Here is a 25,663-nt window from a genome sequence, read left to right on the forward strand (position 1 = left end):
GAAATGTCACCGTGGCGATCGATGGTGTTTAACGAGGCTGGAGGCTGATCTGGACCTCATGCTAACATGAAGCTCTCCCCTCCTCCCTCTTTCTCCCCCCTTTCCCACTCTTCTAATCCCCCTCTACTCTCTGTGAGAGCCCAAGGGTCCCCTGGGGGGAGAGATGAGGCCTTTAACCTGTCAAGAGGCTTTTGTGTCTGACCAGACACACACACACACACACACACACGTATTCTCCCCCAAATCAGCTCAAATTAGTTTTTTGGTTTTTAAAAAGTCTTGAAACATTGCAATGTTTGTTTGGGTTTTTTTTTCTTTTTTTTTTTGCATTTTGTGTGAAAGAGTCATTTAATTTTCAATCAAATCAAAACACAGGACGCAGTCCGGCAGAATAATCAGAACTAGTTTATGATTTCAAAGTGCTGAACAGAAAATCCAGTGAACCAAAAAGAAAGAAAAAAAATCGAACAGGAAACTCAAACCAAAGAGGGACATTGAAAAAAACAGCAACTTTTTTTCTTTTTTGTTTCTCTTCTTCAAAAAACAATGCACAACTTGTACCACAATATTTGAAAAAGCTAAAAACACTTCAAAATATTAGTTTTGTATATATATATATGTATATATATATATATATATATATTTATATTTATATCTATATAATTTGCTTTTTTTCATAGTTCAAACTGCTGCCGTGAGTGTGTAAGTGGGTGGTGGAGGCCCAGGGAGATTCCCATAGAGCCGCAGTCTGAGACACAAACACAGGTCGAGCTGTTTTGACAGGCTATGGCAGCTCTTGACAGCTTATAACACACCATGCATATGATCCTGGCTTCTCTAAGCGTACACACAAAGACAGTATGCAACCATGTCCTCCACACTCTCACACGGCCTCCACAATAGAAACAAATAGAAAAAGAGCATGACTGCGGAATGTTTCACCCCTGGACGTACAGCTATCTGTCGAGCACCCTCCTCTCCCCGATCCCCCCCTGCCGTCCTCCAGGGGAGCAGGTAGGGTGTGTGTCTGTGCTTCTAGCCCATCTCAGGGTGTAAGTGCTTCAAAAGCCAATTTCTGTCCATGTTCATTCCTCCATACTCCTACTCGACCTATGATTTCAAAATGAGTTAATAAAAAAAATAAAAAAAACATACTACAGCAAGTTCAAGTCTGGGTGACTCAGTCATCAATTGTTAGTGCCCAGTATCTCCTCTGCTGTCTAAAGCCAGATGGAGACCGTCTCTTTCTTTTAGCTACTGACAGTACAGGACGAGCCTTTGTATTAAAATAATTTAGAGTTTGAAATTAAACCATTCCTTCTCCGTCTCTTCCTTTTGTGGTGAGATAGCACTTAAGAAATTGCACTTGGAATCAAGAGCCAACTCAACAGCTACTTCCATGTGTTTATGAAATATCTGTGTCCTTTGTGATGTTTCTGTGCGTCTATGCTGTCTAACCTCTGACATTTCAGTACATCTCAGTATGAAAACGCCCCTTCCTTCTCTCAGCAGGAGGAACTAGGATACACAGTGACTTGTGTTTCACTGGGACACCCTCAGCTTTGAAAACATTCAATCACACCTCTCCTTCCTCTTTACTACAAAGAAGTCCTCAGACTGGATGAGCCCGGCCAAAACACAGATAAACAGTACTCATAAACGTTGGTGTTCTTTCTTTTTGCTGGATGAGCTGCCACCCAGACGGAGAGAGGACAGTAAAAAGTCATTTTTCCGTCGTCCATCTCAGCCTCGTCATTCTCCCCCACATGAGAAAAACAGGAGGATCAAATAAAAAGTGGTAAAGAGTTCGAGTAATTGTCTTTTATACTGGTGAAAAGCATTAAGTTGGTTGTCCTGTTGAGTGAAAAGCATTTGATTGGCTCTCTCTGCTCTGCATCAGTCAGAGGGGAGTGAGTCTCTCTTCTGGATGTGTGTGCGTGCTCCTGGGTGGGGGGAAAGGCCTGAACAGGACGTGATGTGGGTTTTTCTCTGCGCGGTCAGCCCGGGCCATCAGTAGGGCAGAGTGTCCAGGAACCTGTCAATCAAAGGAGGGGGCTGTACCAGGTCCTCCAGCTTCAGGTAGAAGATCCGCTGAAGGCCCTGGGTCCTCTGGGAACGGAGCTCTGCCCTTAAACCCAGAATACGATTCAGAGGGGGCGCAGCCTTGGACGAGGAGGAAGAAGGACCGCAACCCAGGTGGTCTCTGAGACAACAAATCGCTTTATTCTGCAGCTCCTCAACCCGCTTTGAGTCCTTAAGGCCTGGGACTTGCTCTGTGGATAGACAGACAGACAGAGGCGTCAGGAGGATAATTCATTAAACGGCAAAAATTACGTTTGCGGAAATACACACACACTCACACACACACACACACACACACACACACACACACACACACACACACACACACACACACACACACATCAGAGCTCATTCAGCTGAAAAAGCGTTAGGTACATCTTCTTTTATATTGAATTCCACCTCATTACCCTGTATGGCTAATGTTCTTAACAGGCCTTAACCCGTCTCACTCACTACAGATCAATACACAGTCTAACCTAATAAGCCCCCTGCACACTGTGTACACACACACACACAATATATATATATATATATATATATATGTATATATAAAAACGTTTGCACGCACACAAATAGTCCCTGCAATTTAAGACATTGACAGAAACAAAAGTGCTCAACAATTAGCTGATTATTCTGGCCTGTGAGCAGCCAAATGAAATTAGAAACACACAGACACATGCACGCACACACACACACACGCTGCTGCCCATAGCAACTCCAGTGGCACCCGTAACAGGCTTAATGTGACACTAACTCATTCTGCAGAGAACAGGGTGTCCAGCACCCCCCCCCCCACCCCCCCAACACACACACACACACACACACACACACACACACACACACACATACATACAGGCACATACACAAGCCAGTCTGTGCTGCAGGGAGGCTGTCACTAAGACCAGTCTCACTTTGAGGTATCCATTATCTGAAGCTTATTTATTGTTTGTTTATGTGATGCTTTTGTTTGTTCTGTGTTTGCTGCTGCAGAGTCACTCCAGCCCTCCTTTCATGGCGGCTTTCAGACCTCTCACACACTCTCGCTTCCCTCTCTCCCCGCTCTCCCTATCGCTTCTTTCTCTGTGTGCGCGGGCTCCTGGGGAGGGATCGATGGCTGCCTTTCTGCACAGGCCACTCTGAAGCGGTCGATCGCCTGGTGGCTCTGGCGGCCCTGTCGTGGCAGTGCGCTGTGTGCTTTGCCGAGGTGGCAGAGCGCCACTGAGAACAGCGCAGACGCCATTCCAGAGCTGTGCTCCACGGTGGGCTGGTCGATCAGGCACAGAGTTAAGTGCTCCCCCAGAGAGTGAGGATGGGGTTGGAGGGCTTAGACAGAGGAAGAGAAGGTGGAGGAAGAGGAGGAGGTGGCGGGGGCAGGGGTGAGGTGAGGAAGCTGAGCGCAGGAGGAGGGGTGTTTCACCCATTACACATTTATATAGAGTTTCTGACTCTGACGTGAAAAAAAATGAAATGTGAACACTTAATTGCACAGGCGTCCTCTTTCACCTTGGGCTACATTTGTAATTGACTATTTCTAATGCATTTCTAATGTACTTTACTGACTACTAAATTCTCGTCTCTTCTGTTGCGTCTCTGGCGTGTGCTTGCGGAGTAAGCCGCGACTCCCCCTCCATTTTTCACAGATGCACGCTGATTAGAGGGCCAGGTGTGGGGCAGGTGCAGCAGGTGCTTCTGGGTATCGGGTTCTTGTTCCAGGCAGAGATGTGTGAGAACATGCATGCACATGTGTGTCTTTGAGCGTATGTGTGATGTTAGTGGATGTATCCACCTGATCGCTGTCACATTGAATCACCCACTGGCAAAGCTCTGGACAGGAGCTGGAAAGACGGTGTGTATGTGTGTGTGTGGGGGGGGGTTGTATCCGTATAGTTACGCAAAAGCAGGTCGTATGACTGGCGCCGTTTTTCTGTGTGTAGTGGAGAGGGGCAGCTGACTTTAAAAGCAGTCTGCTATATTTGTTAATGTTGATAATGCTGTATCCTCTCATTTTATTTTCTCCTTTTTTTCTGAGAAGTCTGATGTTATTGGCTTGTGTTTTTACCTGTGAGCAGTACGAGGGCGGCCAGGCAGGCGAAGGCAGAGGCGTCCAGGTTTAGGCTCTGGAGGTGGGTGGAAAAGTCCCGGATGGAGTCCAGCCATTCTCCGAACCCACGAAGGCACTGGAACCTGTGCAGCACCAAGCCGTTGCAGAAGATTAGTTTATCCTCTGACAGCATCGACCTGAGATGAAGAGATGGAGATGAAGACTCTGGTTAGATCTTGCTCCCAATGAAACGCTGCATTTTCCCTCATGTTATTGTAAAATATGGCTTGAGACACTGGGGCAAGGAAACAATTACAATAAAAACAATGAGAAAACCTGGCAGTATGCACACTCACACACAAACGGGACACACATCAAACACAGGCATGCAGCTGATTAAGGTTGTGTTTTCCAAATTATAGCATTTTAAAACATTCCTGTGTTTCCTTTCAGCAGGGCGGGGTGAAGGGTTAGGGCAGAGGGCTGCTCTATGTGTGTGTGTGTATTTGCAGATAGGTAAACTGTTATGGCTTTAATGTGCCCAGGCTGTGGTGTGCAGTGGAAACACAAAGCCTTAATGAGGAAATGAAAAGACGTCTCAGATGTATTTAGCCATCAGTTACTCACGACACGCAACATCCCACTCCTTTACCATCGAGCAGAGAGGGAATGAGGGAGGGCTATGACTCTCCTTAGTGCCTAAAATACAAGCGTGGCTTTCTTCAGAGAGCTGATTAAGTGTTTTAGTTGGTAAATCTCAAGAAGACAACAAAGGGTTTTAGGAAGCTAAGAGAGATGGAAGATGAAGGACAAGGACACAAAGTGTGTGTTTGGAGAACAAAGATAGAGAGGGGGAAAACTGGGGAAGCCTCAAATTACACCCTGTACAAACACTGGTTAAGCAGTTATGAGTAGAGGATGAAAAAACATTTATGTCTAATTATCCTTACTACAATTTAAAAGAGGGATTCCACCCACTCTGAGCAGAACAGATGCTGGCACATCACCAGCTCTGCAAATCATACATTAAAAATACTTTTCCACTTTTAAACATACAAACACAAAAACAATCAGTACTAGCTGTCAGGGCCAAAATGGTCATCCATGAGCTGGAGAGAAGGGAGAGAGAAGTAAGAGTCGGGGGGGGGGGATTAATTAAGAAGTAGGGATGGGTGTTGGTGTAGGAGAGGGTGGAAGTGGCTTTCTTGAACTCTGATGTAGTTTTTTATGTTAATGGTTATAGTAGTTTGACCCCGGGAACAAAGTTATATTTAGAAAAATTCAAACCCAGTATGGCATTGATTTTATGGCAGCTTATATTTGAACAGATTTCCCTCAAATAAAATAATGTTCATATTTGGAATTTCTAAAAAAACGACTTTGTGTTTCTAAACAATGCTGAAATGACAGATAGATGCCGCAAGGTGGAATAGATTAAATCTTATACTACAAACTGATGGCTGGAATTTGCCATGTAAAACTGAAAAACTACATATTAAGTTTCAAACTTTGGATTTCAATAAAATAGGAAGCCAATTCACTATAAATGTTTGTGAGTCTTAGCTGACAAGGTCTGCATTGTCCTGTGTGAGTAAATACCCCTCTGGTACACCGAGCAGATTAAAAACAGTACTAAGAGATAAGAGAGAATAAATACTATTTGACCCATGTCTGATAGTAGCACATGAGCAAAACTACACAGACAGGCAGGCAGACAAGCAGCTGGGCAGATGCACACACACACACACACACACACACACACACACAGCTGGATGTCTGCCACACATTCCTCTCACCCATGACTACACTGTCACCACGGTAATCAACCAATAACCACAGAAACTGTTTGGTAACGGGGTGCTTACAGCAATGCCGGCCCAGAAGAGCGGTGCAAATTTACTCTACACGCAGTGAGCACATACAGACACCCACACACACTGACAAGCATACAGGCATACGCTTGCGCAGGGGTCTGCAAGGCATCTGAGTTCACCACAGGGTCAATGCGGAGCTGCGTCAACAACGGGATCGGGAGTGTGTACCGCATCCTTTGCTCTCACGGAGGACGGACAAAGTAAGACAGTGCTGTGTTTGTGTGTGTTTTCCTCTGTGCCGTGGGAGTTTGGCCGATGGGAAGATGAGCAGCGTGTGTGAGCATGTGTGTGTTTGATAGAGTCGACCGTTTAGCGTGAGTCAGAGTCCCAGCCTGATTCCCCTCCTGCTGGGACTGTGATGCCACCACCCATCCTCTACCCACCCTGCACCTGGACCTACACTGGGAGGAGAAAGAAAGTTGGGATTCTACATCATCAGTGTGCGTGAGTGTGTAAGTGTGTGTGTGTGAGTAAGTGTGCTTGTGTGTGTGACTGTGTTGGTTTTCTGCCCTAGACGACAGCGCAGACAAAAGGATGAGCTTGTAGCCCAACCCCCCTCCTCCCCATAAATTTAACCAGCCACATGCCTTACAAGAGCACACCGGTAACCCAGGGCAATTCTGAGGCAAAGATGGGCAGGGGCAGTCATAATGGCACCACAGGTATCCACGAGTGAGACACACACACACATCACTGGACACGAGGTAAATGAAGTCGATTCCCTTTTTATTTCAGTCAGCTGAATTGAATATGTATTTCCTTCCATAACAGCCCCTTTTCAGCTTCATCAGCTGACTTGCTTTTAGATGGAATTGATCCTGTCAATTCACAGTTCACAATGTTAGCACAGTTTTAGCCCGCCGAACACACACAGAGCCCTGTGTGCGTCAGATATCAGACGAGCGGAGCGGAACTCTGTGGGTGTAGCTGCTGTCATAGCTACAGACTCCATTCATAATTTGGTTCATATGGCGATTACTCAGCTCCTCTCCTCCTACTCTGGAGATACACCAACACAGCAGCACACAGCTTTGCCAGCACAGTTACACACTGTACTGTACCAGTAAAGAATATGAACTGCCTGTTGTTCCTAACACAACGTCAGACGCCAGATGAAGTAAATGCTGATAAAGTCGTAGGTGCATGTGGACGGAGACCTGTGCACAAGTTTAAATGTGTTAAAAGTTCTCATCCATTTTTTTTTGTTCAGGTGTGAAACAGACAGCATCTCCTCTTTCTTACCTGTGAGCCAATCGCAGGACAAAGAGCTCCAGGAAGGCAGAGTCTATGAGCAGGTTCTGATCGTCGCGCTGAAGCTCGGAGAACCCGGGAAGCCGGTCGGCCCAGCATCGCGTGGTCTCCATCGAGATGGTGAGCAGCCTGTAGAAGAGCTGGATGTGCTCGGCATCTGAGGAGGAGGAGGGAGGGTCGGCAGCGCTGAACTGTGGAGAAAGACAGAGATAGACTGCTGAATAAACCATACTTCTCACTGAACACATGCGTTTCTCTGACTAGATTAAAATATGGGGTGTACCTGGCTGTAGTCGAGGTCACGGGGCGTGCAGTGGGAATAAGCCCTGAGCAGTGCGGAGAGCAGGCTGAGGGGTGGAGAAGGAGGAGACGCTTCTGTCTGCAGGGGGCTCTTTGGTTTGGAAGGCAGACGGCCTCTGCGCCCCTTCAAGCTATCAGTACGTACCACTGTGAACCAGAGAAAGAGAGTAGACACCCAAGATACTGAAGAGGTTGTTCAGTTGAATCTGACAATATTATTTATGCAGCATGCACAAAGAACTTCTATTCTCTAACTGATAGGCTTGTTATCAATATTTTCTAGTGGTAGAATTATTATTATGAGTGAAAGGAGACTTTTTTTTCCCACAGGAGCTCTCCAACATTCCCACAATCCCTACACAGGACGCTACCAGCCAGCAGATGGCAGTGGAGCTGTTCTATGGGCTGCAGACATGTATTAACGGGATAGAGGAGTGTGTGTGGGTTTGTTCGCGCCTTTATATGTGAGCGTGTGTATGTGTGTGTGTGAGACAGGTGAGAAACCTCAGGGAAATGAGGGCAGCAAGAGTGCCACGCTACAAATCAGCAAAACATCTCTGCTATGCAACAGTCAGTCAGCTGTATCAGACGTGATGACACAAACAGAGAGATGGACAGTGTGACCATTTTTATGTCTCTCTCAAAGCTTTCAAAATCATCCGGATTCAGGGGTTTCAAAAGTGATCGGCACTGATGGGCAGGGTGTATTTTCTACTTTCTTCCTCCACCAGAGAGAACAAGCTACTGCTCCATGGATGTGTGTGATGCTACCACAGACCAGGTCATTACCGGTCCATTAAACCCTGATTGCAGAGACAAACTTTATCACCATGGACTGCTTTGTGTTGCACCACCCTGGTGTGTGTGCCTGCTGCCTGTTTAGAAAGATTTCAGTGGGTTTGTGTGGTCACTTTGTTTCTCTTACCTTCCTTCACCATGCCGACACTCAGACACTTCTGAAAGCGGCAGTACTGGCAGCGGTTGCGTCTCCTCTTGTCCACAGGACAGTTCTTACTGGCCAGACACACATACTTGGCGTTTTTCTGCACGGTGCGCTGGACAGAGAAGAAACATGCATGCCGATAATCAGCCTCCAAACACCATCAACAACCTAATATTTGATTTGTTTAATTCAATTTCTGTTTTTTCCCTTCCCCATCAAAGAATGAAAGCAGAAGCTCGCAGGTCAGATTTTAATTACGCGCTGAAAGGCGGCGGTGACATCAGTATAATTAGATAAAATTAATTTTCCAACAAGCCTCGCCTGCAGGAGGGACAATTTTATTAGCGCCGGAGCTGACAATGGGGACCGAGCGCGTGGCGTGCCGAGGCGGGTCCCGCGAGACAGGGGGACAGCGGCGGCAAGAGCTGCCTGATCAGATTGTTTGTGATGCTCGCGGGTCAGCTCGTGGCACCTCCGGTGCCTCGCGCAACGCGCCTCTCTCAATGGGCCCCGCGGGAGCTGTTTTCTCCTCGGCTGGCTCGCGCGATTATTACTGACCTTATTAAAATGAAATCAGAAACGGGCCACGTGGGGACCGGCCGCGCTCCCCGCGTGGACGAAAGACGATAACAGAGATGGTAGAGGATGCCTGTCCGCTCCCGTGCGCGCGCGCACCAATGGGCCAATCCCGTGCGTTTGGGACGGGATAAAGTTGTGTATAAAGACAAAGTCAAGTGGAATAAGTTCTCTAATGACTCAATGAAAACTTCGCTGAGTAGAATTAGAGGTATTTTAACAGTTAGACACTGGCTACAGTCTCTTCATAGTGCAGTGTGAGAATGCAGGATACTCCTATTTAAACTAAGCAGTTAGGTAATAATTCTTAATATAAACAAACCACTGACATAGCTTTACTATCAGTGCTTGTGTGGGACCAACCCAGTGAGGCCCCCTGAGGCACGTTGCCAATCTTTACAGGAGTCTTTGACAGAAGGATTTAAACTCTTTGGCAAGCCTTTGCCTGGGGTGCAAATCTGTTACAACGAAACAATTACATTTGCAAAAAGAAAAAAAGAAAGAAAATTGCAATTACACTATAATTACTGTCATTTGCAAAGTGTTCACATTTTATACGCTGTCAAGCTGTGACTCCAGTAGTCCACTCAGACAAGACAACACCAGAACAAACTGTAAATTAAACAAACGGAACACACGGAGAGTGTCGCGGCTTCTCCTCTTCTTTAACGCCTCTAAAACACATCAAAACAAATAAATCCAATTAGGAACCCCTCGCGCCACACATGCCCGTGCCCCCGGGAGACCAATAACACACCAATTATTCCATATGCTGCGGCGCGAGTACGGAACTGGCGTGTAATGGGCGCCAGCGCCGGATGAGAGTCGTTGCCATGGCACCGCAGATCGCTGTGAATGTCTCCCTCTCATCCCTTCAATGGTCAGTGACCCGTGCGCGCGGGGATAAGTTAGTTATGGTCATTAATGTGGTTGAGGGAAAATAGCATCCGTTTAGTGGGAGTCCGAAGCTGCATGAGATGCAGGGTGACGCACACAGCCTCAACATGGAATATTTATTTACACCTTTATAACTCTGCACGAAGGCCAACACAAAGTTTAAAGACATTTTCACAGTCCTTCTTTTTTGTTCAACAACAAAATCAAATTAGCATGCTTGAGTTCTGTGAACCTTTTGTGTGGAGTGATGCTTCTGGGTTTTAAGGATAACTGCGATTCTTTTTTTCTTCAAACTCATCTTTTAAGAGCTTGTGTTTTTGCTGCAGCATATTGGGGGTTCGGGTTAAAGTGGTGTGTGTGAAGCTGAGTTCACCCTGGTGGTGGGTTGAGGGTTAGTGTTCTTGAGTTCTTCCCCTCAGTGACCCCAGGGCCTAATTTATAAGATAGCTGGTTCCAATAAAAGCCTTAGTTTGAAATGATCAATTAAGGCTCTGATAAATTAAGCTCTCATGAGTTGGTGCTGGCCTGTCTCCTGTCTCTCTCCACTGCTCTCTCTCTCTCTCTCTCTCTCTCTCTCTCTCTCTCTCTCTCTCTCTCTCTCTCTGTGTGTGTGTGTGTGTGTGTGTGTGTGTGTGTGTGGTTGGGGCTCTCGTGACTTTGCTTTCTAATAAGCAGCGTGGAGCATGACTGGCGTCTCAGCGGAGACACTACGTATCAGAGCTAATAGTGTGTAACTAACTAATCTCTGATACATTTATGTGCAGGTGAACACACACACACACACACGCACACACACACACACACACACACACACACACACACACAGTTCAAATTACCTCAATATGATTATCAAATCTGTACATCCTTCAATGTCTGTACATTGTTACCTATTTAGGCCAGCCTATCAGTGCTTTTGTAAGAGTGGGCGTGTGAGAGTGTTCAAGTTTTAGTTGAATTAATCTCATCTGTTTGGTAATGTGTCGCGATGTTAGTGGCTGAATTTCACTACGAGGACAAAAATGACTAATTTAATATTTGCTTGGTATCAGAAACTGAAATTTCAGGGTCAAGTGAAAAAACGTTTGGTTAAGAGTCAGAGTTGAAAGAGTCAGAATTGAGGAATGAGTTACATGCACTAAAAGCAACTTCACAAATGAACACACAGCTTCAGAAGCTCACATGCTGTGGGTGTTGTGGGGGCTGGATGGAGGCATGCTGAGGCAGATTCTTGACATGTAACATGTGCTAATAGCCTTGGCTTAAATTAAAAGCCTTTAGGGACTTTGCTCCCCCTTCTCCTCCCCGTCTCCTCTATCCCCCTCCTCTCCTCTGCTTCTTAATCAGAGGCAATCAGACCTTTCACTCTCGGTCTGTAGAGAAAGTGCACGGTGGTTTGTAGTAAAAAGAAAATATGCGTAGGTATCGCTGAGCTGATTTTATTGTTTCCTATATGGAAATAACTTGACTTAACTTTTATAACCTGGTTCATGTATCTGTATGGGTGTTTCATTTTTTTCCCCTTAACTGATAAAGTTATGTGTATGTTACCATCCAGCTTGTCTTCTTTCATCACCTCCCAACCTTTCTACGACTTGCATGTTGTGCAAGCAATGGAAAATAAAAAATTGTGCGCAGTGAACTGAACTGACCGTGTATTTTCACTGAAAAAAGCCCAGCTAAAGTAACTCACTGGGCAGGACAGTGGGTGCATAAAAACATTTTTTGTTTCTTGCATAATGAGATCTAATTTTTAATTTTAAAAGACCAGTGAATGGACTACATTATTCTGCCAAAAACAATAAACACAGGAAAAATTAACTACTTGTTTAAGAGCTAAAATTAATTCACAGTGAAAATGTGCTTCAAATTGCACTAATGAAATGACAATAATTTACAGCAAGCCTCTGCTATGGTTTAATGTGTAATAACTATTCAGGGATAATTAAATATAATCAGGAAAATATGTTTAGGGGACAATAAAACCATCAGGATAATGGAGTTAATGTGCCTGATAATATGAATATGGAAAAGAGCAGGTGTGTGAAAGGCATGTTTCAGTTTTTGCTGCTGCATCCTGGATTCAGCGTGTAGCAGACTAAGAAATATGTACATGCTACTGTACGAATATGTGGTTGTGTGCATATGTTGTGTGTTCATGGTAGGCTGCATCTGCATGTGTGTGTAAAGGAAACATACTGAGGTTTGACAGGCTGTGTGGCTGCCGAGCGCTGCAGCAAGCAGACAGCCTGCAGCCTGCTGCCACCAGACGCTGCTTTCATTAATTACTAAATAAAAACAAATTGTGAAACTAATTGAAAAGAAGGATAATTCATTTCCACCTACCAGAGGCATTATTCAATTACCACTGTGTTTGCACCCTCCTTCTCGCTGTCTCTTAATTTCGCTCTCTCGTCTCATGCAACCAATAGAATGCTTAACAAGTGTGCCAGAAAACGTTGTAATTCAAAAACTGCGCACAGAAATTACTTCAGTGTCACTGAGTGTGAATTTACCATAATTTGAATGAAGTATTGCACCGTGTGCACGTGTCAGACAAGTTTGTTGTTATGTTTATATTGTGTTTTATGACTTGCACAAGGAAAATGAAAATGTCTGACTAAAAACCGTCTCTTGGTGATGTCAAGCTATGAGCTGTGTGCGTGTGTGCGGTAACATGGGATGTGAGACAGCGAGTTGAGAAGTGTTAGGTTGAATCATATGATGGACCAAATCTCAAACTGACTCATATCGTCCCAAGATTTATGTCAGTGAATTGTGGCCAATTTTTGTGGCCACTGATTCACTATAAACACACTGAAAGGAAACTTTGATTTCAAGGAGATTTCCTTTTCCACTGGACTCTTTATTTCTGAGTGGCTGAGCATCGAGCATGAAGAGCAATTTTCCCTGTTTGTCTAAGTGAGAATGTGTTTTTATCATCCTGTGTTCTCACGTAACACAAGCAATCACACACACACACACACACAGACCATGCATACACAAACCTTGCCCACTTGGTTGCCGGGAGAGACGACCCCTGTGGGTGTGTTGTGTTTTCATAATGACTCTAAAGACGATTTAGAGAGCGCAGAGAAGGCAGAGTGGGAGCGAGGCGAATGCAATAAAATTGTTTCAAATGAAATACGTCAGTCAGTTTGCAGCCAGTTCACAGATGGTGGGCGATATTTTAAGGTGGAATGTCAGTTATGGATGTGAATGTGTGCATCTGGTTGTGTGTCTGGTGGTGGGACTGAAGGCCAGTCAGGAATAAGAGGAGGGGTACTTTAAAAGACTTTTAGGAATGTAAAGAAGAAGTGGATCATGTCTTTTTAGAAACTAAGAGATCACCTGATATTTAAAACATGTAGAAGTAGAGTTACTCCAGAAAAGGACAGAGGCATTGTTGCAGTTTGAAAGTTTGATGATGGTTTTGAAGTAAAACTGAAAGCTTGAAAGTGCAACAATACCTTATTAGCTTTGAATGGTATTTACCTTGAAGAAGCCCTTGCAGCCCTCACATGTGCGTACGCCGTAGTGCTGGCAGGCTGCATTGTCCCCACACACTGCACATGTGCCCTCTCCTTGGGGGCCACGCGGGGGAGGTGAGGGCAGGCTGTCTCCTAGTAAGGGGCCACAGGGCCCGAGAGCCAGGGAGCGGAAGGCAAGGCTGCTGCCCCCGGCCCCGCGGTGCAGCTGGTACATGGGCTGCTCCAGGGGTGGACCGTGATGATGGGAGACCGAAGATGAAGAGGAGGAGGAAGAGGAGGAGGTGCGAACCAGTCCTCCGCCCAAACTCTCGTAACCGCCGACGCTGCCGCCACTGTGGGGCGGCGAGTGCTGGTAGAAGTGTGGAAAACGGGGCGACTTGAGGGGGCCTGTGTCCATGCTGGAGCCAAGAGAGTGAGGGTGTGACGGAGGGACCAGCGGGTGCTCCTCCCACAGGAAGGAGGTGCCAGGCTGGGGCGGCAGGGACGGGGTGGTGGGGGTGGAGGGAGGAGACTGTTTAAAGTACATGGTGGAGGAGGACATGGCCTCCAGTGGCGGGGCAGTCGGGTAGCTCTCCTCCTCCTTTTTGATGGTGGGCCTGTGAGGAGGCATCTGGTAGAGGCAAGAGGACTTGGGCTCGTAGCTCCCCTCCACAAAGACATTGAAGCTGGGGAGGGAGGTGGTGGCGGCGGCGGAGATATCTCCACCGCCCAGGTCCAGCTTGGTGTAGTCAGGGGTCATGAGGTCAGAGCTGTAGCTGTCGCCCTGGTAACTGAAGGACTGGCCAGAGTAGGCTGAGCCTGGGGGGGCGGGCCCGTACTGAGCCTGCACACAGGGCATGTCTGCCAGGGAGACAGAGCACACACGTAGGTTAGAGCTGCGTGGCACATCAGACCACATGAAGAAACATTTCTATCACAAAGCATTTTTATGGAGTTAGTAGAGTATAGCTGTACGGCAACAATCATTAGCCAGTGAGGAAAGTTTTATGACGTATTAGTTCCTCTGATTTAAACAGAACAGCAGGACTTCAAGAAGAAGAAGAAGAAGATTGCCCACAGAAACACAGGAACAACCCTACAGCCAGTCCACAGGATGCAGGCAGACTCTGCTGGAGGCACATGCACACAAGAGTAGTGCTAAACAGGGTCAACAATTAAACAGTGAATGACTAAAAAATTCTGCACAGCTCTATTGGAACAGGCAGTTTTTAAGCTCTTGAGGTGTCAGAGATTTCGCAATGTTCTAAACATTTTCTGAATGCACCTTTCAAGGAATATTAAAAACTTTGAACAAATCTTTCCATTTACTGCCATTTACTCAATTTCCTGCTTTAACACTTCTTGCACTTGACTGAATAAGTAGAAATATTTAGAGCACACACACACACACACACACACACACACACACACACACACACACATAACCTCAGACCCTGCTGATTCTCCCACAGTTAGTTCAGTTAGAGAAGCTGTCGTTCATCAGTGCGCAACACTGAGGCAAAGCAGTCAAAGCAAAGATCCAGTTCACTCTAAAATGCTGAAATGCTGAAGTATCTGTCAGGAGTGTGTGTGTGTGTGTGTGTGTGTGTGTGTGGGTGCACTCTGGTTAGTCAGATGGCAAAGCAGATGAGATAACATTAAATAATAATGGAACCCCATGGTGGTGCTGGATGCTTGCTGTAGGCCTACAACCCACACACACACGTGCACACACCCAGATAAACACACACCGACAAATGCAGACACACACACACACACACACACACACTCACACACAAGGACACAGACATTTCCTCTAACTGCTGCAGACGCCAGTCGGTATGTCTTGAATTTTCCCCTTGATTTAATTCTGTCACAGTCACAGCAGCAGGCCACCACCTCATCCTCTGTGTGCGTGTGGACTATATGGTCTTGTCTTATCAAACCCCTTACGTAATACACTCCACCTGCGTCTGCGTGCGTGCTCCTGAGCGTGCACGGGTGTGTGCATGGTGTGTGGTGTGTGCGGGCTAATCAGTCATGAGTGTCAGCGGAGCCAGGGTTTTGTGGTGTTTGCTCGTCGCTCCCGAGCAGGGAACTGTCAACACAGCGCTGCTCCTATTGACGCCCAGCATGCGCGAGCTCTGCCGTAATCGCCCACGTTCCCCGCGCGTCATGTTTGTCTAGTCAAATACGGGACATATCGGCCCTGCTGTTGTTAAAGCACTCACAAATACCTCCATCCAAACGGACTCACTCAGGCTCGGTCAGGGAATTACAGGCTATTTCCTGTTGTGCTGCATTTAAAAAAGGTCAGAAATAACGGCTCCAAATCCTTTTTTTAACAAAACAAAAGTCCTGTAACTTTACAAAGCCCCCTTTTCATATTACTATTTATACTTCTACTAATAAGCTAATAATAATAGATTTTGAAAATAGCCTGCAACATTTAGTTTGCAGTCATATGCCTAATAAACTACATGAATGTCACTCGTGGCGGAAGCACACAGAGTGACACATTAATTTCAGCCGCTCTAACTCCAATTAAATTATACCTGAGGGGCAGCAAGCGTTTTGGCTGTGGGGGCTCGAAAAACAAAAGGATGACTCAAAGTGTTAATTAAGTAAAAGACAAAAAAAAAACCAATATGAGGGACACTCGTCTACATAACTTTATTTATTCATCCTATTTATTTAATTGATTAGGTATATTTATTATAACCAGGACACAAAAGGTCATAAGAAAGCTGACCTCTCAGACTGGACCTGGTGGGAAAAATTATAATAAATCCTACAATTAATTTTAAAAGTATCCCAGCCTAAAACCACAATTTTCTTGGGTAATGTTGAAGTTCAAGAACAAATTATTTTCTCAAAATTCACTATTAAGTGTATCAGACACAGCATATAGCTACAGACAGACTTACAGTGGGTCTCAATGGGAATATCAAGCTGTAAGATTTTTTTTTTTAAATTGAGGATATGAGTCAGTAGGCCTACGTGTGCTTGACGTCATCAAGTTTTTTTTTCTTCTACAAGTGACCAGCTCTTCAACCCACGTGGAAAAACACACACGCAGCATTATGGGTGTCATGGGGCCTCTCTGGGCTATACCTAAAAGACTGATTAGACATCAGAGGAAGAAGAGAGACACGAGAACAGAAATTCAACTGTGAGAGGAGGAGAGTACAGTGGTGAACTCTGTGGCTTTCTGTGTTGTGTCAGTAGGTCAAGCCTCAGATCACTGTTGGGCTTTAGTGTGAGTGTGTTTAAGACTTATTGCACCTGTCATATACAGCACTTTAGCAGCAGCTATCTGCACACATATCTCTAAATACAATAGGTTTTCAGTTGATATGAGAAGAGATGAAAGTTAAAAGGGGAAAGAGGCAGAGAAGTATTGTAAAACAAATATACGTGACAGCCGACAGGGACTTCAAACTGTATGAACTGTGATGTTTGACTGTGTGTGTGTCAGGTGAGGAAAGATTTGCTTTTGATGAGTTGTTTTTTCATACACACATAAAGGCGTATGCACACACACACATATTTTCATCACTAATAATGTTCAAGATGTCAACATGAACCTGCATACGCTCATTCTGCCAATAACATGTGCCCTCATCCTGAGGAGAACCTGTAAAACCTGCACTTGTGTCTGCAAACCAAACGTCTCATCCTCTTCAGTGCTTTACATTTGGTGGTGTGCCTAGCCTTCACTCAGTAACACACACACACACACACACACACACACTCGTGCACCCTCTCTGACACTCTCACCGATACAAATAGAATTGTATCAGTGGAGCTTCTTTATTTTTATGTCACTGAGGCAAATCTGTAGGAAAACCTTCTACACTCCAACACCACCATCAGATAGCCTTTATTATACTTGCAAGCAGGTGTGTGTGTGTGTGTGTGTGTGTGTGTGTGTACAAGCAAGAGGACAGACAACCCAAGCAGAGTCAGACACAGGTGGTGCAGCATAGTGAGGCGAAGGGAAACAGTCTCTAACCTCGAGGTGTGCATTTCAACTGGACAAACTGCAGCTGTTCCAATAACTGAGCGCGCTTGTTCATTGTCAGAATGCCATAGATCTAACAAATAAAAACATGAAGTTGCAGACATAAATACAAAAACACAGGATTTTTTTTTTGGTAAATTGTTTGAATTCAGTGGCCTCACACAATGAGTAAAGTGATTTTCATACATATGCAAACACAAACACACACAAAGCATGGACCACAATTACACCACCACTGAATATATGTTAAATATCTATTTGAGCCTATTATTTAAAGGGTTTCTCATCTGTTTAATTTATTTAAGGACAGACATTAAATTATGTGGAGATTGAATATTCATTTGAGGTTCAGCGTTAAAATAATAAATAAATACAAAGTTATAACTGATACAAACTGACTACAAAAAATGTAGCCATAATTTGGTTTGTTTTAGTCATAAAGGCTTTTGAAGAGCTCGTTGAGTCATTAGATGTCTATGAGCTTTGTGATTCGCCCACAGCTCCTGGATTTAGGTGTGCCTGGTGTCAAAAGTCTCTTATTTCTGCCCGTCTGTCTAAAGATTGAAATGTCACCCAGCCGACACACAAACACACACATACACGCGGCCAAAGAAAAGATCACCAGCATGTTCATAAAACTTCATGATTTGCTATTGAATTTCAATATGCGCAGACAGAAGAAATGATCGTTTATCTAAGTATCCTTCTGATTTAACCCTGAAGTTGACAATAGACACTTCGGGGCTGTTATGCATTTTTCCCCCCTACAATAAAGCATAACCAAACACCTCTCAGACCACAAAAACAGACCTGAGGCACAACAAGTCGCACTTACAACAAAAACATCAGCTGAGAAAAGAGATAAAGTGGAGAAAGAAAGAAAAAAGAACGAGAGAAAAAAGAACGATAGAAAGAAAGAAAGAAAGAAAGGGAAAGAGTTGATGAAATTGAAAAGGAAGGGCTCGGGTCTGTACCTGGTGAAAGAGCTTCGCGCTGAATGGTGCTGGGTGTCCGGGATTGAGGGGTGGCGTGGCTGCGGCCGGGACAGGGCTCCTGGAGCGGGGAGGACACGGCGGGCGTCGCAGAGGAAGTGTCCGATCGCCGGGGCTCCGAGCTCGGCTGGGCGCGCTCTTCCGAACCTATGTCTGGAGGAGAGATGTCTGGGTTACAGCCAGTCATGTGGCGGCAGGCTGAACAAAAAAGGTGGGCACCGTCCTCTCCTCTCAGCGATCATCATAAGGACACAATATAACAAACTCAATCACACTTGGAGCATTCATCTTTTTTTTTCTGATAAGCACTGCCTTCCCAAACTTCATTTAGCAAACTATAGTAGGTGAGGTTGGACTGCAACATTGCTCACAAGCCAAAACATTGAGCCCAGAGAAATGTTGCCACAATTTAAAGACAACAAGCAACTATTTCATTTTACACTAAAAGCATACAATTATTAGCGAAACAATCTAATGTGAAAGATAAAGTCGGCAAATCGAATGAAAAGAAGCAGAAAGATGAAAGTGCACGCAGACTGCTGTGCGCACATCAGTACGAGACGGTAGAAATCACTTGTATTTATCCATGTAAATCCATAGGAACACAAAGTCAGAGGAAGATTTACGCATGTAAATTAAACATAGACCAATTTTGGCATGGAGTATGACACTGAATCCATGCTGCAAAGAATATTATGAACCACAACTGAGGACTTTTAGCTCATATCAAGACTTACACTTACGTGGGCGACAAGTTTCATTCTAACACTAAGCTGTGCTCCATTATTATTACAATTTTACTTTTGCGCAACAAAAGACAATTTCACCCAGAATAAAAACTATACACAACTTTCTACAAATACATACCTACAATAGTGACAATTTTTAAAAAAGCAGTCTGTGCCCGTGCCTCCAGGCCATCGCCTTTCTTGCCTCTGATCACCACCGTATTCGCCCGCTCAGGGTTCATCCAGAGGGAGACAGAAACCGAGAAATGTTTGGAGAGTCGGACCTGAAACCAAACCAGCGGACTCCTGTGCGCCGTGCGCCTCCAACTCCTCTCACTGCAGCAGGGCGCACTGTGGCCGCCGGATTTCAAGGCCCAGAGCGCCCCCTTTCTGTCACACACTCTTTTATATACTCTCTCTCTCTCTCTCTCTCTCTCTCTCTCTCTCTCTCTCTCGCTCTCTCTCTCTGTCAGACTCACAGACCCTCTGGGATACGGTCAAGGCGAGAGACCACTCGATCTCCCGGTATGCATCTCAATACTGTGTGTGTTGACAAGCCACAGCCCCCATACGCTCAGGGCTACAGGCACCTGCAGCCTGCTGTCGTCTCTTATCTTTGTGTCAACAGATCCAACTCGTCCACTTACAGAACTTACAGACCAATTCTGAGAGGTGGACCTCTATGCTCGCCTTTGACGGCTCATTGGTCAGGATATGGCTGTTATACAAATTGAATGCCTCACAGAGCCTTCAAACATGTTGAAATAAAGAAAAAAAAGACAAACCAGAGTAAACAAACAAGTCAGGCTGTGTAGCATTTATTGAATTAGGGTTGATTTGGAACAGTTAAGCCATTATTAAATTCTGTGTGGAGCCATTTGAGTGGAGAAAAAAAAACCCTTTACGCTTAACAAAAACTAGTTGGTTCAAGCAGCAGCAGAAATAAGACATTCTTTGATACACAGCTAAATAGCCTCAATCTTACATAAACTTGAAGTTAAGAGCATAATTGTGCGTAAATGGGCTCTTGTCACCACCTTTGTGGGGGTTAAAAGAGTGGAAATGAAGTGGCACATTCACTTATAAAAAAAGAAAAAAAACATATTTTTCCTGCAAAGTGAGACATTCAGGCTGTTTTTTTTTCTAAATGAGCAAACAGGTCCCCTCTAGCTTTCTTCTCAGGACGAGCCGGTCGGTAGGGCTCTGGCCCTGCGCGCACCGGTAACCAAGAGAACGACATAAGAGCTGCAAAGCACGCGCCCCGGAGCGCCGGTAGCCCCCGGTAGCCCCTCGCACCAATAACCCCGGACAGCGCGAGGCTTCCAGCAAATAGAGACAGAGAAAAGAGAGGACATAAAGGGGAGACCAGAGAAATATGTGAGTACTGTAAATCAGCCCTGAGAGGGAGACTGTCAGAAGTGCCTGCGTGCGCGGCTACCGTGCGTGCGTAAACCTGAGTGTGTGAAAAAAAGAAAAGTAAAATCAGCAAGTTGCTGAAGTGGGCTTCTTTAACTCAGCAGCGGTGGTTTCTTATAACTATAGAATACAGCGTCTGTGGTGTCGTCAGAGGTCTCCAGGAAATATTTCATAGAGGGCTTCAGAAATTTGATGTGGCTTTATGGTGAATGGCTGAGGGTGTTTTTCCTGAGATCAATGGGAGGAGAGGCCATGCCCTCACAGAGACAGTAGACAGTTAGTCTGCTGACATTTGCGATTGGCCACCACTCAGGCGACAGCTCAGACTATATGAATGTTTGGAAAACAACTATCACCTTTTTGTGGAGCTTTAATCCTCAAAAACAAACCAGGGTTAAGAACCATATTGCTGCATAGGATTCATTTGTCAAACAATATACTGTAGGCTAGTGGACTTGCCTATCGGTGACATGGTATATAAACACACCAACACATTTAAACACCATGTAAATCTTATAAAGCACTCATTAACAGCACAACATCCCCAGAAAATCCTACATGATGAGGCAAAAAAAAAAACCCCACATGGCATGAAATCAAAGAGCTTTAACTCTCCTCTCTCTCAGCTCCTGCCTGAATGTAGGTTAGACTATTCTCCTCTCAGACCATTAGTGCGTCTGATTCCACTATTCATTGTGTGAGTGAGAGGCATCTCATTTCCATGACAACCAGAAAGGATATGATACCTTCCCAGCGCAAATTAAAATCTAATTCAGCTTCATTTGCTCTCGGAGACACCACACAAGCACACACATACGGACAGACCATATGAGCAGCTGTGCGCGTATTGGAGCTTGACATATCAACAGGTTAGACGCACGAAGTTGGACAGACCAGACTCAGCTGATGATATTAGAGTCTAAATCCAACACGACGTAGGATTTAGGTAATTTAAACATGCTACATAGGTCTACACACAGCGGAGTGTTAATATGTTTTGGTTCTGTATGAGTCTGGCGGTCTAACGAGTACGCTACACGGAAGAATATCAGGGACTCATTCATTCACAATTTACTTACTGGTTTGCTGTAGCGGTTCCGTCTTTACATGTGGTAATAACCTCGCATGAAGTATCCTTTTTCCATCCAGAATAATCACCAAGAGTCGAAGTAACGAAGAGAAAAAAATGTAACAAAAAAAACCAAACTCTTAGTAATATTGCAGAAGAGCGGGATGCATCGGCGACAAAAAAAGTTTCTCTTCTTCTTACTTTTTCTAAAGTACACAAAAGTAGAAAAAAATGAAGCAAGAAAATAAAAAAAATGAAAACTCCCGGGTATAAGGAGTGTGTCTGCGTCCGTTCCCGTGAGCCGAGTGTTGTCAGTGCTGCTGTGTGCTTTGCAAAGTGTGGAGTTGTAACGCGGGTTTGTTTATGTGCGCCGTCTGAGGAGAGAAAGTCAAATAGTGCATTTATGTGGGCTCTGCCTCCACATAGAGCGGCTGGTATGCGCTACGTCAATGTGACGCCATGGGAGAGGTGACGTCACTCAAAGTAGAGCTCCCTCTCTCTCTCTCCGTACAGTACCAGACACATAAGCCCCGCGCGCAGTGCCAGAGACCGAGAGAGAGAGAGAGAGGATCAGAGAGAGCGAGAAAGAGAGGCGGTTGGTTTGATGGTTGCAGGGGAGGAAGCCGAGGGGGATCCGGCGGGCGAGCTTGCACCACTGGTTATGGTTATGGCAGATTGCCCTCACCTTGTCAGGCTCTTTGGTCTAAATTCTATTCTTATCATCATAATGGAGAGTTAATTCAAAAGATTAGAAAGTTGAAAATATTAATTTGCTTGAAAAACTACTAATTAAAAAAAACATATCAGTGACACATTTAAGACTCCACTTGTCAGGCCAAATCACATTAGTCACCATCAGCTTCATCAGAAAAATATCAGTGGTGAAAAGTAACTAAGTACAATTACCCAGGTACTGTATTGTACAATTTTGAGTAACTTTGAGTATTTCCATTTTATGCTACTCTATACTTCTTCTTTACTCCATTTGAGAGACAAATATTGCACGTTTTACTCCACTACTTTTATCAGGCAGCTATATAGGCTATTTTGTTACTTTGCAGGTTTTTGCATTCAAAACATATATATATCTTATGAAATATGATGCATTTTAAATAAACTAGTGTAAACAGTGTATACAGTGGTTAGTAGAATTAGCTCCACAATGGCCACAGCTACAACATTAAAATGCTGCTTCCATGTTACTGAATCAATAATATGTTTTGAAAGGGACCATTTTAGTACTAGAATATTTACAGATACTTATGTATTTTTACTTGAGTAAGATTTCAATGCAGGACTTTTTATGTGTAATGTCATATTTGTGCCCTCGAGCAAGAAGCAGATTTTTTGTTCTGGTGTTTGTGTTTTCTGATGTGACAACAGGAAAATGATTAGGCTAATGTTAATAATATTTGAAAAAGTTAATTCTATATTATGCCAATGTGTCTTGAACAGATTGTTGCCTGTACTTTGCCTCATGCTGCTTGAGACACACAAGCCTGTGTGTGAAGATGGTCAATGCAGACTCTGTGCCTGAAGGCCATAATGAGTCTCTGTCGTGTTATTTTGTCATGACACAGACTATCGAGCAGCATCCGCAATTTAAATCGACTAATAGAATCTGAATCTGAATTGCTTCTTTTTGGCCATTTTTACGACCTTTCTTTAACTTAAGTTGTTTAAAATCCCTATCCTAACAAGTCACTTAGTCCATTATAAGGTCTTGAAATATCCCTTTGTTTGGTGAAATAATCCAATTAGATTTTCAAATCAACTTATTTCAGTTCTTTCTAAACCAAATGGCAGTGTCCATTCTTATTCTGTCAAGACACTGACACTTAGTTAAAGAAAAGTCTGACATAAGGGAAATTCTGGTGGGAGTAAATGGGTTCATCTCATCCTATTAGTAAAATTCATCTTGAAGGCTGATAATGAAACTAACTTACTTGTTAAAATGGGTGTTTTTGTAATTTAAACATAACATTTTATTTGCTTCACATATTAATAGTATACTAGAAAATGCTGTATATAACCTAGGCTAAAGCAAAAGTAATACAACATAAAGGAAACGTGACTAAAGTTAATTAGACTTAGTTGGGGGTGTATTGCAACTCCCTTGAAAATTAATCTTGGTTTTAATGGTTAATCTTCTTTATTTTATAAATTTGGTCAAGAATGAGGAAATACTTTGCCGGTCCACAGGATGTGAGACGACGCCATCCTCTTAGCGTACCGGCAACCTCAAAATTAAAAAAAGTGCCTCCCTAGCTGCTGAGAACAATAATTCACAACAGCCAATCACGTGGCGCGTATATTTGAATCGACGTCCTAATTCTGACCAATGATGATCTCCGGGGGGCGGGGGAAGCCTTGACGCACTGAGGCTCGTGATTGACGCAAGCCTTGCTGCTAAATTTAGCACCTGGCCGACGGAGGTAGAGTGAGATAGGAGAGAGCCCATTCATTGTCGGGGCGGGCCCGACTATTTTAGCGTTGTGATTGTGATCCAGCCAAGCCAAATATAGTCGTAGACAGGTATTTTTAGCCGTAAAGCGCGTCCCCGTTTTCTTTCGGCAAAGGCGACCCGGGCCATACAGTCACAGAAATGAGCCACGGCGCCAAAATCAGCACACTCAGTGCTAACCTGTTATTCTGTAGGGGATAGTTTTAGTCAGCTGACAGAGAGAAACAACTGTAGGAGCTGTCGAGAGTAAATCTCGGTGCCTCAGGTTCTCTCTCGATCCGGGGACAAGGTTGGAAAAGCCGGGGAATGAAAAGACCGTAGACCCGAAGACATATAGCCTTCGGTCCGTCAAGCAGACACGTACAAACAGGTTTGTGAATGTGAAGGCTTCGCACAGCAGCGCTGCTTCTTCTTCCTCACCAGATGAGCACAGACTTGAGGCGTTTGTAGCTGAGAGGACCGGTCGGGGGGAAAAGAACGCTGTTGTCAGGCTACACCGCTGCTGCTGCTGCTGGAAGAAAAGGTGGAGCAGTCAGGGCGAAAAGTTTTAGTCTGAAAGGTATTTTCATAACGAAAAACAGCCGTAGAAGTGCACACTTTTCTCACCCATGATAGGCTAGTGTGTACCCGTCTGCCCTGGGAAATCCTCTCCTGTCTTACACCCTGAAACAGATCATCTCTGACCTGCAAAAAAACATTAGCTCATGCATGTGTGCATATGGAGAAAAGCCCCGTGTGTGTCCACCAAAACATAGTCTACAATGAAACCCACATTCCCCCAATTGAATCACATTTAAATGTGCAGAGCATCCAGCATTCCAGCCATTTGCCGAGTTTGTTTGTAACATGCTTGAAGAGTGACTGGTGATTAATGCTGGAGAACATTGTAGTCAGTTCCACAGTGCCAGGATCAGCTGCAGGGCATGCAAATCACATGCCACCAAGCCTCAGACAACCAGGGGCTCACTAGAGCACAATTCACACTTGTTGGACCATAGTTTGTATTGTTTCTTCCATCTGATGGGGGGTGATGTGCTGAAGTGGCTGACAGTGTAGGTGCATAAACTGCAGAGTGGATATTGCTTCATGAATAGTCCTGGCATCATCACTTTATGTCTCTTTTCAGCTCTTGGATGTGGTTCTCATCTGTTTCTCGTGCCATCTTATCGTGACATCGTTCAAGGAATTACAAGTTGCTGTAATTACATCCTTATTTGTTTCTCAGGGCAAAACATATCCTATAGGCATTGATCACAAGTTCTTCTGCATGTTCTGTGCTGTTCTCCCTCTTGTCAGAATTGTCCGGGTCATGCAGGGTAAACTCCTATAAATGGATCATTTGTTTGATAAAAGGGGCCTTCATAATTACATTAATGTGAATTATTTCTCATCAGAACATGTATTAATTCATGTCAATGCTTTTGTTGTTCTTGTCCCCTGAGCATGAGTCCCCTGTCAGTATCTGTGAGCATGCTTAGGTCATGTAGCTTTTGTAAATGGATGATTTATCTTTAAAAATGAGGTGTTTTTATAATTGTC

The 25,663-nt window shown here is 44.6% G+C and overlaps 1 protein-coding gene across 3 annotated transcripts; it reads right to left on the reverse strand.

Annotated features, from left to right (window-relative positions):
* Window positions 1-387: 387 nt before the first annotated feature.
* Window positions 388-21,783, reverse strand: nr4a3 (nuclear receptor subfamily 4, group A, member 3). 3 transcript variants are annotated; one of them, XM_070911924.1, is made up of 8 exons: window positions 21,671-21,783; window positions 18,430-18,600; window positions 13,457-14,292; window positions 8,474-8,603; window positions 7,532-7,695; window positions 7,240-7,439; window positions 4,142-4,320; window positions 388-2,273 (listed from the first exon to the last, which is right to left on the reverse strand). In XM_070911924.1, the coding sequence occupies exons 3-8, from the start codon at window positions 14,288-14,290 to the stop codon at window positions 2,011-2,013; spliced, it is 1,770 nt and encodes a 589-aa protein (XP_070768025.1). In that variant the 5' UTR covers window positions 14,291-14,292; window positions 18,430-18,600; window positions 21,671-21,783; the 3' UTR covers window positions 388-2,010. The 3 variants fall into 3 exon arrangements, with proteins under 3 accessions (XP_070768025.1, XP_070768024.1, XP_070768026.1); XM_070911923.1 differs by lacking the exon at window positions 21,671-21,783 and adding an exon at window positions 19,315-19,390; XM_070911925.1 differs by lacking the exon at window positions 21,671-21,783 and adding an exon at window positions 17,447-17,528 and having other exon boundaries at window positions 18,430-18,594.
* Between the last annotated feature and the right edge of the window lie 3,880 nt (window positions 21,784-25,663).

This window comes from Enoplosus armatus, chromosome 9, assembly GCF_043641665.1.
Source record: "Enoplosus armatus isolate fEnoArm2 chromosome 9, fEnoArm2.hap1, whole genome shotgun sequence".
In the NCBI taxonomy this organism is placed as follows: domain Eukaryota; kingdom Metazoa; phylum Chordata; class Actinopteri; order Centrarchiformes; family Enoplosidae; genus Enoplosus; species Enoplosus armatus.

Excerpts from the sequence above, each read along its gene's own strand:
- nr4a3 (XM_070911925.1), bottom strand. The coding sequence starts at position 17,510 with ATGAACAAGCGCGCTCAGTTATTGGAACAGCTGCAGTTTGTCCAGTTG. Across the intron at positions 8,604-13,456 it reads GCTGCAAGGGCTTCTTCAAG|CGCACCGTGCAGAAAAACGC; the intron begins GTAAATACCATT and ends TTCTCTGTCCAG. Across the intron at positions 2,274-4,141 it reads CGCCCTCGTACTGCTCACAG|AGCAAGTCCCAGGCCTTAAG; the intron begins GTAAAAACACAA and ends GTCTATCCACAG.